The following is a 17,976-nucleotide window of genomic DNA, read 5'->3' as shown; positions in this document are numbered from 1 at the left end:
ATTTGGGTTTGATCATTCTACCCCAAATCATTTTAACTCATCTAACAACTGTTATTCTCAATAGAAATCTGACAACAGTCTCTACAATTCAGTTTTATTCAAATTATGTGTACAGTATAGTTCGCTATAGGAGGTTAACACAGTATAAGCGGTAATCAAGGTCAATAAAATACTCAACCAAAATAATTACAAAACATATAACAATCTAGAATTACATTGTGTGCAAACATATACCAAAAACCAGAAGGTGCGACATAGCACTATTGCTTGGACCAAAATAACACAGTAAATAAAACACTTTATAGTTCCAAAAAGAAAAGGAAATTGATTAACAATATGTAGTGGTCTCATCCAGGAAAGGATTATAGAGACAGGCTTCTACTGACAAACAATGTTATAAATTGATTCTACAACAAATGATAATGCTTAAATCACTTTTGGGATAAGCAGCTTAAGATGGAAGACAATCCTGCTGAACATCAATAACTAATCCCCCCCCTGCACTGCTCTTCTGATGTCCGATATAGTAGCCTACTATGCTCTGACATTCAAATATGAAATCAAAAGTACGTTCTCTATTGCAAACAGGAAAAATAAGACATCTTTATTAAGGCATCAAATCATTCTGCCGTGATCACACTTCTTACTTCTGGTCAACCTCTTTGGCTCAACGTACAGGCCAAGAGTCTGAGTCAATACGCACATAATGCAAGCCTGTTAAACGATCATGATGTTCTGATTGTTGTTCAAGATGAATGGTGCTGATATGAATGAGATATAATGCTATTACTGTTTTATAAAAAGGTGGGAGGATGCACATGGTCAACTGATTGCCTTTATTTGGCTCGTGGTGTACTACATTTTTTGTAGTTCAACAGTCGGTTCTAAACACCTCTTTTAGGGAAAGCTGAATGAACTATGGGAAACAATGAAAAGAGCTTTGTATTCTTGTTATTGTTCTCCAAATCTTGAGGAGAAATAGTGCACATTCATGCAAAATGGCTTTTCAGTCAAAGTGAATCTTCAAAACAACACATTCACTTGTGAACTAGATGCAGAAGACCAGAAATGTTCCGTTCGGTGCCTTCAGCATATCAATAAGCTTTTGGCTTCTCTTAACGCAGCATACTAGACTTCACCTTTTCATATGTCTCTGATAAATGGGCAGAAATGGTAACAGGGTATTCTAGTCAAGTTAATAATTCCAGGCAAATGAGGAAAGTACAGAAAAATAACAGTTAACTAATTTGAGAATATAAATATAATTCAAACACTTTTCACCTTAAAATGTCCATAAAACCTGGCTGCTTAATAATATTAACCTATTGGTAATATCTAAATACACAATATAAGATGACATTTCTGAAGGACAAAAATATATCATGGATGAAGTCTCAGATACTTAAAAGAGCAATCTTATAAGCTTCCAACAGTTAAAATGTGCCTTAATAAGTTTGCTCAGGTCTTAGGTTACAGATGATATCTCTTGGTATATGTATTTAAATTTTGGCTCAATCATAATCAGGATTTTACTACATTTTAGTTGTCTTCGCACAAGTGTCACTAACTTGGTTCACCATGGTTCACTTTTTTGACCAAAGATATTGGAAAGGTCTCAAGCAAGACGACCTAGCACAGTATACTCCTTCTCAATAATCATAAATGATATAATGGTATAATTCTACATTGGTATGAAAACATAGACAGCGATTTGATCATGTTGTAGCCTCAAAAAGCCAGACCAGAGTCACATAGTCTGTGTGCCATAGGTAGGCTGGCTTCCCGAGGTCAATTCATCTTGTGCACCGATTCAAATAAACAAAAAATAATAAATACAATAGAACTTTCTTCTACCCTAATCATGGAAACATATTTGTTGTTTCAATATTTCATTCAATCAAATTGGCAAAACTTTTCATGAATCGTATCTGACTGTTTACATTAGTCTGACTTTTTACTAGCCGGACTACTACGTGTAAGAACGACCATAACAGCATGTTCTAACTCAAATCACCCTTTTGAAATGAAGATCCTAAAAAGTACATTTGTCATGATCCATTATTCCTGAGATAAAAGATTGCAACAAATACAGTCCCTGGTAGATGTTGTGCATCATCTCTGGTCAAAGAAGTGAGACCCAATGGATCCACTACAGTATCGCAGCCGCTACTCCAATATGAAGGTTACTTCTAGGGCACTGCCTCTAGAAGAAACAAGGTTTGTAGAGTTAATACCACAGGTGTATCTAGCCTTCACTCAGGTTTATAATTGGACATGTGGGGAAAGAGAGTAAAAAAACACCACAGTATATACCTACACTGTATATAGTATCACCAGTGGAAGACTGATTAACATTTTGGATCATTGACTGTAAATCATAACTTAGTCTTGTATTTGTTCCACCTCAATTCACAGTCAGAGATGATATCCTACAAGGAAACCCTTCTTGTATTACCAACCATCCAGTCACCCAACTTGCACCACAATAAGCAAAAATAAAATTATTGAGAACATTATTTCAAAGACCAGATATCTAAATTTTAAAAAAGGTTTCACAGCAAAGACAGCCACGGAGGTGCAGACACTTAATCTTCTCAGCTGTGACCAGAAGCCGGTGGCTATACCAAAGTTGGTTTTGTATGGAGTATTGATTTAAGATGTGCTGCCTCTTGAAACGACACATGTGAGCCACAGAAGAAGGTGCTTCATTTACCCAAATGGCCTTTTAAGATCATGTATAACACTACTAAAAAAGTGCTGACCAAAAATAAGGCCCAGTGGCATACAAAGTTATACCTGGTGTTTAACACATACTCCTATCAACTTCCTTACTAATTCATTAACTTCAACCAAATCTAGTTTAGTATGAGCAAATATCAATAACTTCTATTAGAAAAGTGGCCCATAATGGCGATGGAGGTTTAATATTTTCAATAACCCATGACACAGGTCTGTGAAGGAACTCGGTCAAGATGCAGAATAATAACAATAGCGTTAACAGCCTGAAAAAAAGCTGATAATGTCAGAAATGGTTTGCGTTCAAATTTTCACAGCGTTGGTTACATCAGCTGCTGTTCTGCCTTTGCCTGAGCAGCAGGGGGCGCTAGCGACGCAGACATTCTGAGCTCCTCATCGTGGGGCTCAACCAGCCCTTCTCCTCCGCCCTCCTCCACCTCCGCCCTCCCCGGTCTCTGAGCCGGGGAGCGCCTGGGGCGAACCCTATGCCGACGGGGGTGAAGGAACAGGGCCGGATCCGGCATGGCCGTGGGTTCTGCCGGGCCTGTGATCATCTCCCTGGGAACGCACTCTCTGGCCCGCTCCAACCTGACCTGCCCCGGGAACGGCCTGGCTACGCTCCTACGCTTGGGCTTCACCACCGGGGACGTAGCGCACACCAGCGTGGGACACTGCGGCGAGCTGGGGCGAGAGTGTCCTCCGAAGCCTCCGCCGCCGCCGCCGCTGTGGGCCCCCTGACCCCGGGCCAGGCTCTGCTGCCGCTGGCCGTGCACCTGCATGCGCTGGTGGTGCAGCTTCTGGCGTGCGGCGTGCAGCTGGAAGGAGAGGTACGCCGCCGCCTCGGTCTGCTTCTGCAGCTCCGTGTTCAGCATGGTGGAGCGGTGGCTGCGCCTCTTCAGCTCCTCCAGGAAGTGTCTCTCCTTCTCTTTAAGGTTGGCTCGCAGGGCGCCCACCACCGCCCCCTTGAGGCCCACCTCCTGCCGCAGATCTCCCAGGGTGCACTGCTTCTCGGCCACGCCCACCTCCGCCGCCCGACATCGGGCTTCGAGGAGCTCCACTTCTTCCTGCAATTCTGCCAAATACACACCACACACACCACACACACACACACACACACACACACACACACACACACACACACATAAACACACACAGACGCATATGCATCAAAGCAGTCCTTCAAAGAGCATATCTATCGTCCATGTCTAATATCTAAGGCCCAAATACCTAATATGGGCGTAGCCCAGATGGCCCAGATGATATTAAAATAAGATCTTGAATAGAAGCCACGCTGTATATTCAGTCGAATCCAAGCCCAACCATTTTGTAAATCAGCAATTTTGCTATAAAAGCCTATTGCGCATAATTCAGGAGCAAACAAGAAAATTATATATGGCCTTTAGTGTGTTTAAACAGGCAGGAGGCCAGGCACTTCCAGTTGGAGGAGTCTCCTTTCTCTCTTCATGCAAGGCTCTATCGCTACATCTCTGTTTCCCAATGCGCTACCGTCTCAGATTGTGATGTGACAGACCATCAGATCAGAGTACTGGCGTGCACTGAGGTGAGTGCAACAGAAATGGTTTCATTATTTTTTTATGATATTGTATGTATTCACATGTATGGGTAGGCTTATTAAGCGCATGGAAAGTAAAATCTGTGTGTGTACTTCATAGCAAAAAGGGAAATCATGCCGTAGGATATTATGGCCAAGCAACAGATTCATAAGTTAATGAATCAAGTAAGATCCAAAGGCCTTGAAGCGAACCAGGTACTTACATGGTTCATGAAAAGGGCACTGATCATCGAAGAACGGTAAAACCGAAAACAATAAAGCTACAAACACAAAGTTATCCCCAGTATCAATAAGACCATGATTCATTGGATACAAATTGTTATGGGGAGGCACTCACAAACCCTGTGTGATAATAACCCTGACTGGCAGAGAATCATAAAAAATGACTCAAAAGAGGGCAAACTATGACATGAAACAGCGTTGCAAATAAAAAACATTTTGATAACATAAACATCACCACACCCTGGCCAAAGACCTAGGTTTGTAGAGAAAACACTTTAACAGCGAAACTGAAGTAAAACACACCAACCGATTTTTCCTGAGAAAATACACACTAGATATCACATTAGAAGTGCTGATGGCTCCTCTTCTCGTGCATTGACCATCTCTTCCAGAGCCATTACATAGTATCCGTATTTAGCTGTCACTGTTTTTTATTTATTGCCAAAGCACATAAAAAGTGCAGTACACTCCTCAGAGAAGGCAAAGAGTTGTCAAGCTACAGCTCAGCCAAGGGTAAAGGCAGATTACATCCACAGAGAAGCATTTGGTGGATCAACCACCCCGAAATAGGTCATCGTGACTTGGAAAGAGATGCCTGGATGGACACAGACGAGTTCAGCTCTGGGGTGGCCGGGACGGCGGCAGGGGGACTAGGCTAGTGAAATCTATATCCACTTAGAACCTAAAACCCTCCTTCATAGATCAATAGTGGCAATAAAGAAGACGTACAGCAAAGCCCCGCCCACTTTCCAAATCAACAGGAACCAGGACCTATCCGGACTCCGTCTCCATCTCTCTTTCTTTCTTTTTCAAATCCTCACTTCCGCCTTTGAAGTCCCTTTCCTTTAAAACATCCTCTCGCTCCACCGTTTCCGCTCTCTTCTAATCCCTGCTCTGTGTGTCTTTCAGGATGGCGCCTGCAGCCGCTGAGCAAATCTGCATCATCGGGTCTTACGGCGCCATCCAGCCTGTGTGAGCTCATGGCTTAAACTAGACACATCTTATCTCAAATACGTAGCTAGAATGTCTCTTTCTGCATTTGTGTCAGTTTGTCTGCCGCTCTGTCTCTGAATCTCTCTCCCTCTCCCTCCCTCTCCCCCTCCCCCCTCCCCCTGCCCTCTCCCCCTCCCCCTCCCCCCTCCCCCTCCCCCCTCTCCCTCTCTCTCTCTCTCTCTCTCTCATATCTCTCTCTCTCTCTCTCTACCTCTCTCATCCTCTCTCTCCTCTCCCTCCTCCTCCCCTCCCTCCCTCCCTCCCTCCCTCCCTCCCTCCCTCCCTCCTCCCTCCCTCCCTCCCTCCCTCCTCTCTCTCTCTCTCTCGTCTCTCTCTCTCCTCTCCCTCCCTCTCCCTCTCCCTCTCCCTCTCTCCTCTCTCTCTCTCTCTCTCTCTCTCCTCGCTCTATCTCTCTCTCTCTCTCGCTCTCTCTCTCTCTCTCTCTCTCTCTCTCCTCCCTCCCTCTCCCTCTCCCTCTCCCTCTCCCTCTCTCTCTCGCTCTCTCTCTCTCTCATCATCTCTCCTCGTCTCTCTCTCTCTCTCTCTCTCTCTCTCTCTCTCTCTCTCTCTCTCTCTCTCTCTCTCTCTCTCGTCCTCCATGTCTGCAGCCCATTGCATCCCCCCCTCCCTTCTCCTTCCTATCCGACTGTTCATCCAGTGCTTTTATTCCACCTTCCTGTTGTTCTCTCTCTGGCTGTCTCTGTCTACGCTGCTGTTGGAGCAGAGGGCCTGTAATCCAACACCCCCTCTGGGCCCACAAGGAGGAGGAGAGCAGGAAAAACAGAACAGAATAAATCAATGTGCCAGGCTGGTGTGTGGGTTGTGTCTGTATGAGTTTGAGTGTGTGTGTGTGTGTGTGTGTGTGTGTGTGTGTGTGGTGTGTGTGTGTGTGTGTGTGTGTGTGTGTGTGTGTGTGTGTGTGTGTGTGTGTGTGTGTGTGGTGTGTGTGTGTGTGTGCGTGCGTGCGTGCGTGTGTGTGTGTGTCTGTGTGTGTGTGTGTGTGTGTGTGTGTGTGTGTGTGTGTGTGTGTGTGTGTGTGTGTGTGTGTGTGTGTGTGTGTGTGTGTAAACGATCACGAGCACTAATGGCTCCTATGAGCTGCAGCTGGGTTTATCTCCCACCTTGCTCTGGATCTGCTGTGTAACAAATGGTACCCATCTGCTTTCCTTGAACGCTATCTATTAAATGTTATGTGAGCACACTTCCCTTGTCTAAATGAGGTGAAAGAAAGAGGGTGGAGTAGAAAGGGATGAGACAGAGTGTCATTCTGGGGGGAGGTGAGGGAGAGGAGGAGGAGGAGAGCTATGGATGCAGTGGTTGTGTATAAAAGACTGATGAATGTTGTGAGGCTATAAGTGCCAAAAGAGAGGTCATGTGGAGAGTGCTGCATAAACAATGCTGCTCAGACCTCATGCTCTGCAGGGAAGATGGCGGAGAGTAAAGCAAGAGGAAGAGTGTTGAGAAGAACAGCAACGTTACAGTGCTTGACTTACCTATTTGGTTTTTACCTGGAGACTTCATACTCAGCTCACAGGCCAGCTCTGAGAAAAGAAGGACAGGAAAGAAGAGAAGTATGCTGTAAAGACTGCTGCAGAGGATAAAACACTTGATCCTATATGATCGGATTGCAACAACCTATATATATCATGTCTGGCTATGGCTCATTATTGAAGGATTACGTATTCAATAGATTTTTTGGGCGCCAGTATGGGGATGTAATGATATACTCTCAGATGTACTGTATCTTGAGACTTCAGTCCTGATCAATCACGATAACACAACACATTATATATTTTCACAGTGAACCAAGTCAACCAATTGCATCATGTGTAATTGAAAAAATGCAGTAAAACACAGTATGCATGATGTTGGGTTTGCATATGACACTTTTAACAGACAAATCGGAATGTGCTCAGGAAACATGCTAAGGCGGTTACTATGTTTCAATAATTTAGAAGGAATTAACTCATGCCTCAATATTTGCTGGGCCTTTAAACAGGCATGAGTATATCCTGCTGGGTCTCTGTTCTCTTTGTGGTGACTAGTCTTCATCTGGAGAGGCTGCAGACAAGATACCTATATAGGCTCGTTCAAGATCTGCTCATAGCTCTGCTACAATAGCCTACTAGTTAATACATAAGTTATGATATATTAAAAGTTATGAATGATAGTATTCTCTTACAGTCGATTTCTGCATTATGTTATTCTGGAAAGGAAAGATGAAAATTATCGTAATTCCTTTCATCTTCATTCAAGATTTTTCAAAACGATAAATAATATAGGGGTGTGCATATGAATGATTCATAATGAAGTTAAACTCACAAAGGCGAAAAAGACATCTGAACATGAAAATAGGAGCAGCCCTAATCGCTAGCTACACTTTTATCCTCTGATTGACACTCTGCCACACCTCTTCCTTCTGCTAGCACAGCGAACCCCCAGCCACACAGATGGCACCAGCAGAGAGACACAAAAGAGTGAGAAGAAGTGAGGAAAAAAATTGCCACGTTAAATGTTAGTGCAATCCAGGAATCCATTCCAGGAAATTTCCGCTTGAACAGCAGTTCAGGGGAGTCAGTTTGTAGCAGAAATGTCATTCCTCCAGTTCCACTCTCTACTGAGGCTTTTCCAGCTGACTACCGACAGCAATCTCATATTTCATGTGCACACTGTCAAACCAACATCAGCCCTACGCTGTCAATGCCTCGCCCGGTTACCTTCATAATCCTTTCAAATACATGATTCAAATGGGATCCTGATCGGTCAGTCTTAACAGCTCATGAAGTCCCCAAGGCAAAAGGCCAACAGCTAGGCAGTGATGGAGAGATGTGCCTGATCCGAAGTGTCAGTGACTACCAGTGATGCCTCCACCATGCTCCATTTCATCAGATATAATGCACAGCAAAAGGTACATTCGTTTTAAGGAAGCATGAGAGAATATTTCTTTATGCATACATTTGAGCTTCTGAGTGTGCATGCAGAAACCTCTCATACATCTTCAATTAAAACAAGCCATTGCACATGCACCCTGATACATGACTGCAAGCTACTTAATCCAGGAATCTGGTTAATCCTAGAAAGGCTCAAGGACATACAAAACATTCACTCATTCCTGCTCAGTGAGAAACCACCCATGCATTTAAATAGCAATCTCCTTAATGTTGAAAAACAAGCTCTGATGTTATGGTGGGATTGTTCTAATCTGCATTAAATAGCTTTTTTCTTAGTCTCATTCAACACCCTATAGCTTCTTCATTAAGGCTGGAACTAAGAAAAACAATCAAACACATAAACACACAGTGCAGTTAACGGTCTAATCTAATTGATATGGATCACTATGGCTCAAACATAGAGGAGTTCTGCATGATGGATGGGTATGTTTATGTGACTATCCATAGCTGGTCTCTGGTGTATCTGTAATGCACAGCATCAGCAGAACCCCTCCGACTCACGGCTTGATTAAATGGAGAGCCAGTTCACAAGGCCACTTACAGAGAACAAGACCTAGGCATCCAGGAATCCAGGCATGACATCATAGCCTTAGGTGAGTCACAGTATTGTACACTATATGCATATTAGACCAAAATGGCTGTACATGTAGTACCTCCTGATTATAAGTGCTCTCCAAACAACACACACACACACACACACACACACACACACACACACACACACACACACACACACACACACACACACACACACACACACACACACACACACACACTAGTAGAGGCTCACCTGTGCATCGTTTCTGCAGGGCCAGGACCTCCAGGTGGAGACCCTGGAGCAGGGAGACATGTTCCTGCTGAAGGAAAACTGTGCTGCGCTCCACGCTGGCCAGCTGACCAGGCAGGCTGCACTCAGAGTCCATGGTCCAGTCCTCCCAGCACCACACACACTAGGTAGAGTGGTGAAACAACAGACATGGCTAGGATTAGGGGATAGGAGCGTTCTGCTAAAGTAACTCTCGCCTCGTTCGTTTGTTTTTCACTTTAACACGTTTTCTTCTGTCACTAGGTAAAAGGGAGTGAGTCGGATAGACTGAAGGACAGACAGTCAGGTATAGGCAGGTAGGCAGAAATGCAGGCAGGCAGACAGACAGGGAGACAGGCAGACAGCAAACAATCATCGAATACTCATCATTCTACAAAATGGAAATATCTTGTTGTGATTATGTTTGATATTATTCAGTGCCTGTGCTATAGCTGAAATACAAGTATCCAAGTTTAGCATATAACATATTCACAATCAATTTTGATGTAGAGAAAATAAAGTTAGGTCGGCTATATCTAGGTCATGCAGTAGCCTATAAACCAGGAATTAAATCCAAAACTGTTAACGATGGAGACCTTCCATCTACTGACAATGTCAGAAATGACACGCTTAGTTATAACTGGCAGGCTTACCTCTTGATGTCAAAGCCCTTTACAATTTTAAGAAATTGTATTGATCTGAGTGATGAACAAGTCCTCCGACCGGAGCATCTTGTTTAACATTGATGGTCGAAATCATGCAGGCTATCGCTGCAGCATGTGGCGTAAAAAAAAAAAAAGGCTTTGAAGCTGCATGTGGCGACGTTTGATCCAACAAAAGAAACCGAAATTCGCAAATATGTTGAGATCACAAATAACCAACACGCACCGCAGTGCGGTCTATTGGCAGGTCGTTCTCATGGAGACATCCGTGTCGATCAAGAATAAACACATGCAAATGGAGAGGTCACCACGAACATCCACTAAAAAACGATGCGCAATCCGTTTTACCGCACACATCTCCCTGTGTAGCCTCAACATAAGACACACTGTCTGCTCCGGTACCGAGAACAGTGACAACACCGCACTGTGACCGGAAGGCTGGGGATAATCGTACGACGGAGTCAGCAGTGCTGCTGATTGGACGGTTCACTCCTAATATTCAGCATCCAGTTGGCTCCATTTGTCAGCACTGAGGAAAACACACTGTTAAGCTGGGGGCTGGGCTATACAGCCTAGCCATCCTTAGTTCAGACGGACTAAACCCGCATTTTAATTCGATGTAAATCTAACTTAGCTGATTTTAAACTGAATAAACTTGAACTGAAACCTGTCATGTAGGCTTATTGTAGCTGTAAGTTGAAGTTGTTTAATATCAGTAGCATGGATGGTGTTGGCAGAGGTTACACTGCACCTAAGCTACGACCTGCTCAGCAATACGTTCACATATTTGAAAGGAAGAGGCTCAAAATATGAATTATTGTTCTTTATTTTTGTAGATTTATATATATAATATATGTTATTGTTCACACTGGATAAATACACTGGAGTCAAAAACCTGCATAATTAAACATTAATAAACACGTGTACCATTATTCTAGGCTTATCGTTAGGTTAAAACACCTTTAACCTTCGCAATAACAATGCTTAATATTGCCCAAATCAATTCATAATCGTTCAGTCCAAACAGGAATTTTTTATATATATAATATATATATATTATATATATATATATATATATATATATATATATATAATATTATATATATATATATAAACCACCGTCAATTCCAACGATTTACACCTCAGCAAGAAAAAAAAAAGGTAAATCACAAATAATCATAAGATAATCAAACCACTTCACTCAAGTCCATCCCATTTTACATTAACCCTTCTTTACATGTCTAGTCCAATAAAATGTAGTCAATAACGAAAAGATTAAACAAACTGTTCATATTGTAAAAGAAAAATAGGTCTTGGACAGAATCTCATCTTTACCATAATACAAATCGTTAGTCAAATGTTGAGAGAAGGACAATGATTTGGGATAGTAGCATGAAAAAAAAATCACGAAGGCACAAAGCAGAAGTGGAAACCATCAAATGGCAACATACAGTCATTAATAACAATAAACACATTCATATTCAGGGTGGAAAGCTGCAAAAGGTAAAGCTGCCTGAAGAGATTGCAGAAATGGAACTGAACAAATGTATGTCGATAGACAAATCAAAAAAAAAGCACAAATTAAGCTTTTCTTATACAAACATGTCAATAGTAAGTACATTTGGAAATCACTGCATCCCAATACTTTGGGCTGATTAGGATTAGTGGATAACATGTTTCATTCAGCTATTTCCTGAAGTCATAAACCAGTAACTTCGAGGCCAAGCCTGTCATTCAAATGCAATTATTCTATAGGGCAGCAAATTAGACTACCAATCACTGTGCATCCACATTCTTGTAGCCCTCTTTAGGATCACCAACAGCCAATATCAATATTGACATGCTGTTTCACACAACAGGGCAAACTATTTTAGTTCAGAAAATCCCAAAAAATAAAGAGAGACCTGAAGCACAGTGCTGGACCACATCATGGCTTTAACATTTAATATCCATTAAAGTAAACAAATAAACTGCACAAATGGCAAAGCAGATTTTCTTTTTTTATCCTTTTACAAAAGTTTTTCTTCACAACTTTTAGCACAAATAAATTACAATTATACAAAAATATCCATATACGATAAACCATTAAAAAAGAATAGCTTAATTTTTTACACAATGTTAACACAGTTTTAAGAAATTATGCCAGGATGGAAATCGGTACAAAAGGCATAATGGTAGTGCTTGTATGCGATTTTAAGCTGATTAATTCCTTTCCAATCACTAATATATATGTATATATATAAAAAAAAAGCACAAAAGCAACAGCTCCTGCATGTTAATAGGCCTATACTTATAGTAAAATAGTAAAATAGCACTGAAACGTATTGAGGTTATGAAAAATGTTTTGTAGCCAATGAGGTAATAGTATGGAGTGCAGCGCCCTCTGTATGCCAACAGTAGAACAACAACAACAATAACAAGCAGCCGTCTACTCCGTCTGAATGTTCATCTTATAGTCCAATTACTAATAGCTAGGAAAATCTTACTACAATGCAACTGCAAGACACTGTCCAGTTTGTCTCGAACTGCCACATACGAAAGACAACTATTCCTTAAAAAGAGACATTAACATTTAGAGCAAGGTTTGTAATAAGCAAGAGAGAAAGCAAAAGCATATATAGTCCCTGAGGTATCAAGCATGTTTAGTTAAGACTTCAGTGCTTCAGTTAATTGAGACATTTTAAGACTCCACATACTCCAAATACCCGTGTGAGTACACGCTCACACACACAAAACACAAACACAACCCCCCCCACACACACACACACACACGCACACGCACGCACGCACGCACGCACGCACACCAACACACACACACACAGACACAAACACACAAAAAATAAAATACATAATTTGTTCCAAAAGGTCCTCAACAGTGTTAGTAACAGTTATATTACAGTTAATCCAATAAATTCTCTCTCTGATATAGAAACCTGTATATTGTGTGTGTTTGTGTGCGTTTTCTGCGTCTGTCTGTCTGTCTGTCTGTCTGTCTGTCTGTCTGTCTGTCTGCCTGCGTGCGTGCGTGCGTGCGTGCGTGTGCGTGTGTGTGTGTATGTGCTTGTGTTTTCAGGGCCGGTCAAATGGACTTGCGTACAGCCATACAGGAGACACAGTGTGCTCTCAATCTGGTCCTCAACAACAAGTTTAATGAAGCCCTGGAGCTGCTGAAACCATGGTAACCATAATATATACATGGGAACCCTAATATATACGTTGCATGGTAAATAACCCTAACCAGATATAGTTTAGTATATATATTTGTATTTGTATATATATAGCCAAATATAGATACAGTGTGTTTGTCTATATAATGTGTATATATATATATATATAAAAATATATAGTATAGTATATGTTTGGTGTATCTGTCTACAGAGGAGATCCACGCTGAACTCTGCTATGCTGAGTGTCTACTCCAGAAGGCTACGCTAACGTTTGTGCAGGTAGGCACACACACACACACACACACACACACACACACACACACACACACACACACACACACACACACACACACACACACACACACACACACACACACACACACACATATACACACACACACATCTCTATGTTTACATATGTCTCCCTCTCTCAGGATGAAAATATGATCAGTTTTATTAAAGGAGGAATAAAGATCAGGACCAGCTATCAGATCTACAAGTAGGACCAGCATCTTTAATCCGAATCCATTCTCTGATCATTCATCTTTATTATCGTCAGATTTGAAGCAATCTGAATTGAAACAATCTGGCCATAATCTGATTTTAATCTGATTAATCGTATCACATGTTTGATCCAACAGGGAATGTCAGAACATGCTAAATGCCAATCAGGACCAGGCAGCCAGCTCTGATTCGTTCACACAGTTTGAGGGCGGGGTCAAACTCGGCATAGGATCTTTCAATTTGGTGGGTCTGGTGTTTTCTGACACTCTCTCACAGTTCCCCTATCTCTCTCTATCTTGCTCTGTCTCTTACCGGTCCTCTACCTCTCTCTATCTCACTCCCTCTAACTGTTCCTTAATCTCTCTATCACGCTCTCTCTTACTGGTCCTCTACCTCTCTCTATCTCACTCCCTCTAACTGTTCCTTAATCTCTCTATCACGCTATCTCTTACTGTTCCAAAATGTAAATACAGTGAAAATTTACTTTTAAAGTGTGTACTAAGTACCGTCTCTGTCTCTCCTAGATGCTTTCCCTCCTGCCACAAAGGATTCTCCGATTGTTGGAGTTCATAGGATTCTCAGGGAATAGGGTAATTAAACACACACACGCACACGCGCACGCGCACGCACACACACACACACACACACACACACACACACACACAACACCACACACACACACACACACACACACACACACACACACACACACACAAGCACACTGTTTAACCTCTCTCTTTTCTTCTGTGACTCCTTCTCTTAACTCCCCCTCTCGGCAGAACTTTGGTCTGAGTCAGCTGATGGAGGGCTCAGCCAATCCCAGCCTGCGTTCCATCCTCAGTGCTCTGACGCTCCTCTTCTACCACACCTACGTCTCTCTGATCCTGGGTACCTCTCCTCACCTCCTCATCCTCCCCCCTCCTCCCTAGCTCCTCCTCTTCCTCCCTAGATCCACCTCCCCCATCTCAAACCCTCCTCTCCTCCTTTCAACCCCACCTCCCCCATCTCACCTCCTCCTCATATCCTCCTCCTTCTCTCCTCCTCCTAGCGTCCTCCCTCTCACCTCCTCCCCTCTCCTGTTTTAACCTCTTCCTCACCTCCCACCCTCTCTCTCACCTCTTCCCCTCCTCCTTCATCTCACCTCCTCTCTCTCACCTCTTCCCCTCCTCCTTCATCTCACCTCCTCTCTCTCACCTCTTCCCCTCCTCCTCCTCACTTCCTCCTCACCTTCTCCCCCTCTTCCCCTCCGCCTCACCTCGTCCCAACCTGTTGTTGGTGTCCTTGTTGTGCAGGAACAGGTGAGGGGGACCTGGTCGAGGCGGAGGCCCTGCTTGAACCCTACCAGCAGAAATACCCTAAGGTACGGCTCAAGCCTGGGTCTATATAGTGGCTGTTCTGCACATTACTGTACCGACAGCAATATTCTGTGTCACCTTCTTCTGACAAATGTACTTATTGTAAGTCACTTTGGATTAAAGAGTCTGCTAAATGCCCTAAATGTAAATGTACATGTAAATGTGAATGTAAATATAGTGGCTGGATCACCGGGCTAAAGGGGCTTTCACTTGCGGCATGGGTGATATATGTTACTGAAGGTATACTTATAGGTGATGGATTTCTATATGGGTTATTTCTATTTATTCTACTTCATTTAAGAATGCTCGATTCTGATTGGCTGGGAGGGGTGCATTAATCCGGCATATTGCCCGCTGATTGTCGGTTCTACTTGCTGCTGACTGAGCACAGTAGATCAATACGCCGCTTGTATCGTTTTCTATCACATACATTTCCAACATGAGGTCCATAGTAAAAATAAACCAAGGAGTGCATGTTTGATCGATCGTCATTAAAGCTGACTTGATACGAATGTAGCAACTACGTTATTAAACTAGTGATCAGATCCAGCCTTGTGTGGTTGCTATAGAAACAAGTTACCTACAGCTGAGCTAACGTTATTCACCGTAGTTCTAAAGGGAACTACTTTTCGAGGGAGATTAACTTAAACAGAGTATACATTTAATAAGCATGCAATACGAATAAGAAAAAGGCTAATTATTAAAGTATTTGAATTGTTTTATTATGTTGGCCGGCGCGAAGTAGAATAAACAGAATAATCACCTCAAGGCAGGGCAATAAACAGTTTGATATGCCCGGCTCGCGGAAGGTTACCACCCTCGACTTCGTCTCGAGCGGTAAGCCGTCCACGAGCCGGGCTGGCATATCAAACTTTTTATTGCCCGGCTTCTCTGTGATTATTCCTTACATATATTGTGTCTCTTTTTCTCTCAGGGTTCCATCATCCTCTTCTACACTGCTCGTATCTCCGCTCTCAGAGGAGACTTTGAACAGGTCACACACACACACACAAACACACTCACGCAAACACACACACACACACACACTCACACACACACACACACACACACACACCCACAACACACACACACACACACACACACACACACACACACACACACCCACACACACACAACACACACACATATATACACACAGGCACACAAATATGCACACTCATACATACATACATACATACATACATACATACATACATACATACATACATACATACATACATACATACATACATAAATGCATGCATGCATGCATGCATGCATGCATGCATTCATTCATCCATTTATGCATGCATACACACATACAATCATACACAGTCCTTCACAGACATGCAATATACACTATTCCTATACAGCTGTGAGTATACCTGTGCAGATGTGAGGGTATTGTACCTGTGCAGGTCTGAGTATACCTGTGCAGATGTGAGGCCAGTGTACCTGTGCAGGTGTGAGCGTTCCTGTGTGCTCCTCCCCCAGGCCCAGAGCCGGTACGAGGAGTGCCTAGCAGCGCAGAACGAGTGGCTGCAGATCCACCACCTGTGCTACTGGGAGTTGATGTGGTGCCACTCGTACCGGCAGCAGTGGCAGCAGGCCTACACCTACGCTGACCTGCTGTGTAAGGAGAGCCGCTGGTCCAAGGTACCCACTCACGCATGCATTCAAAGATCCAGAGGTTCAAAGGCTACTACTCGTACTGGACTTGCAGTGAAATGTGTGTGTGACACACTCTGTATTTCTGTGCTTAAAATGGAAATAAAATGCAATAGAATAAAAATAGAATACAAGTTTTAACACCAATATATACAACACAAGAAAGATAAAGTAGGAAGTTATTAAGATATTACAGGTATGTTAAGTTATTAAAAATGTTTACACGTGCACGAGGTGTGAAATCAAGAATATTATAAATAAATATAAAATTACAATTAAATTAAAACTGAGATGTACAAATTGTATTGTGCAATATGGCCAGGGTTAAAGTGTCAAAGTGCAGGGGGGGGGGGGGGGGGGGGGGATGTCCAGTTACTCTGCTCTGGTGGGCAATTGTCCAGTATCACTTAGTGACTGAGTTCAGGGCTTTATGTACACCCTGTACACACCACATACACGTCTAAAGACACACAAGCAGGCCGGGGATACACTACAGGACTGGTCGACGCCAAATCACTTGTTTGGGTTGAAAACTGTTCTGGTTGCATCTCATAGTCTTTTTAAAAGAGTGTTTAGCTATTCTTGACGTCAATGTATAAAGTTGGTCATATGAGGGGTTTAAAAGACTGGTGCTAGTTCTCTATTGGCTGTGAACGTACTGGACGTTTGCCAATGCCCCTCACCTGCTCCAATGGAACCAAATGGTTACGTTATTCCCTATTCTTCTGTATCTCGTATCTTGGTGGTTTACTCCTCTGCTTTAAGAACAAGGATGTTGGCCTCATTCCTGTTAAGGTGTGACCGGACACTCCATCAGTCAGTAACAACATGTCATATGTATGCAATTGAAATAACTCATCTTTCCCTTGCTGTGTCTCTGTCTCTATCTCCTCCAGGCCATCTATGTGTATCAGAAAGCAGCCATCCTGAGCATGATGACAGCGGAGGAGGTGAAGCAGACTGGAGATGGACCTGTTCAGCTCTTCAGGTAACCAGTCTTCTACTGGTTCTGCTGGATGTTGACCGGTACAACCACAGTCTCTTATTGGTCGTACCGGGAATTGCTCAGTAGAAACTACAGTCTTCTATTGGTAGTACTGGGAACTGCCCAGTACGACCGCAGTGTACTGCTGGTTATATTGGGAGCTGACTGGTGCAACCACAGTCTTCTTCTGGTTTAACGGGGAGCGACATCAGTACAACCACAGTATAATGTGTTTGTGTGTGTGTGTGTGTGTGTGTGTGTGTGTGTGTGTGTGTGTGTGTGTGTGTGTGTGTGTGTGTGTGTGTGTGTGTGTGTGTGTGTGTGTGTAGGAAGGTGGAGGGTCTGAAGCAGAGGC

General features: G+C 43.0%; 1 protein-coding gene and 1 pseudogene across 1 annotated transcript; one reads left to right on the top strand and one right to left on the bottom strand.

Moving 5' to 3' along the window:
* Positions 1-78: 78 nt before the first annotated feature.
* On the bottom strand, positions 79-10,454 carry ccdc92ba (coiled-coil domain containing 92Ba). Its single transcript, XM_030381988.1, has 4 exons — positions 9,934-10,454; positions 9,266-9,425; positions 7,018-7,065; positions 79-3,808 (listed from the first exon to the last, which is right to left on the bottom strand). Exons 2-4 carry the CDS (start codon positions 9,396-9,398, stop codon positions 3,060-3,062), a joined length of 930 nt encoding a protein of 309 aa, XP_030237848.1. The 5' UTR covers positions 9,399-9,425; positions 9,934-10,454; the 3' UTR covers positions 79-3,059.
* Positions 10,455-12,295: 1,841 nt separating this feature from the next.
* The window catches only part of LOC115561196 (tetratricopeptide repeat protein 39B-like), a 7,447-nt pseudogene continuing 1,766 nt past the window's right edge, over positions 12,296-17,976 (top strand).

Source organism: Gadus morhua, chromosome 16, assembly GCF_902167405.1.
Source record: "Gadus morhua chromosome 16, gadMor3.0, whole genome shotgun sequence".
Lineage (NCBI taxonomy): Eukaryota > Metazoa > Chordata > Actinopteri > Gadiformes > Gadidae > Gadus > Gadus morhua.
Note: the sequence above shows the minus strand (reverse complement) of the source record. Positions and strands in the feature narration are given on the sequence as shown.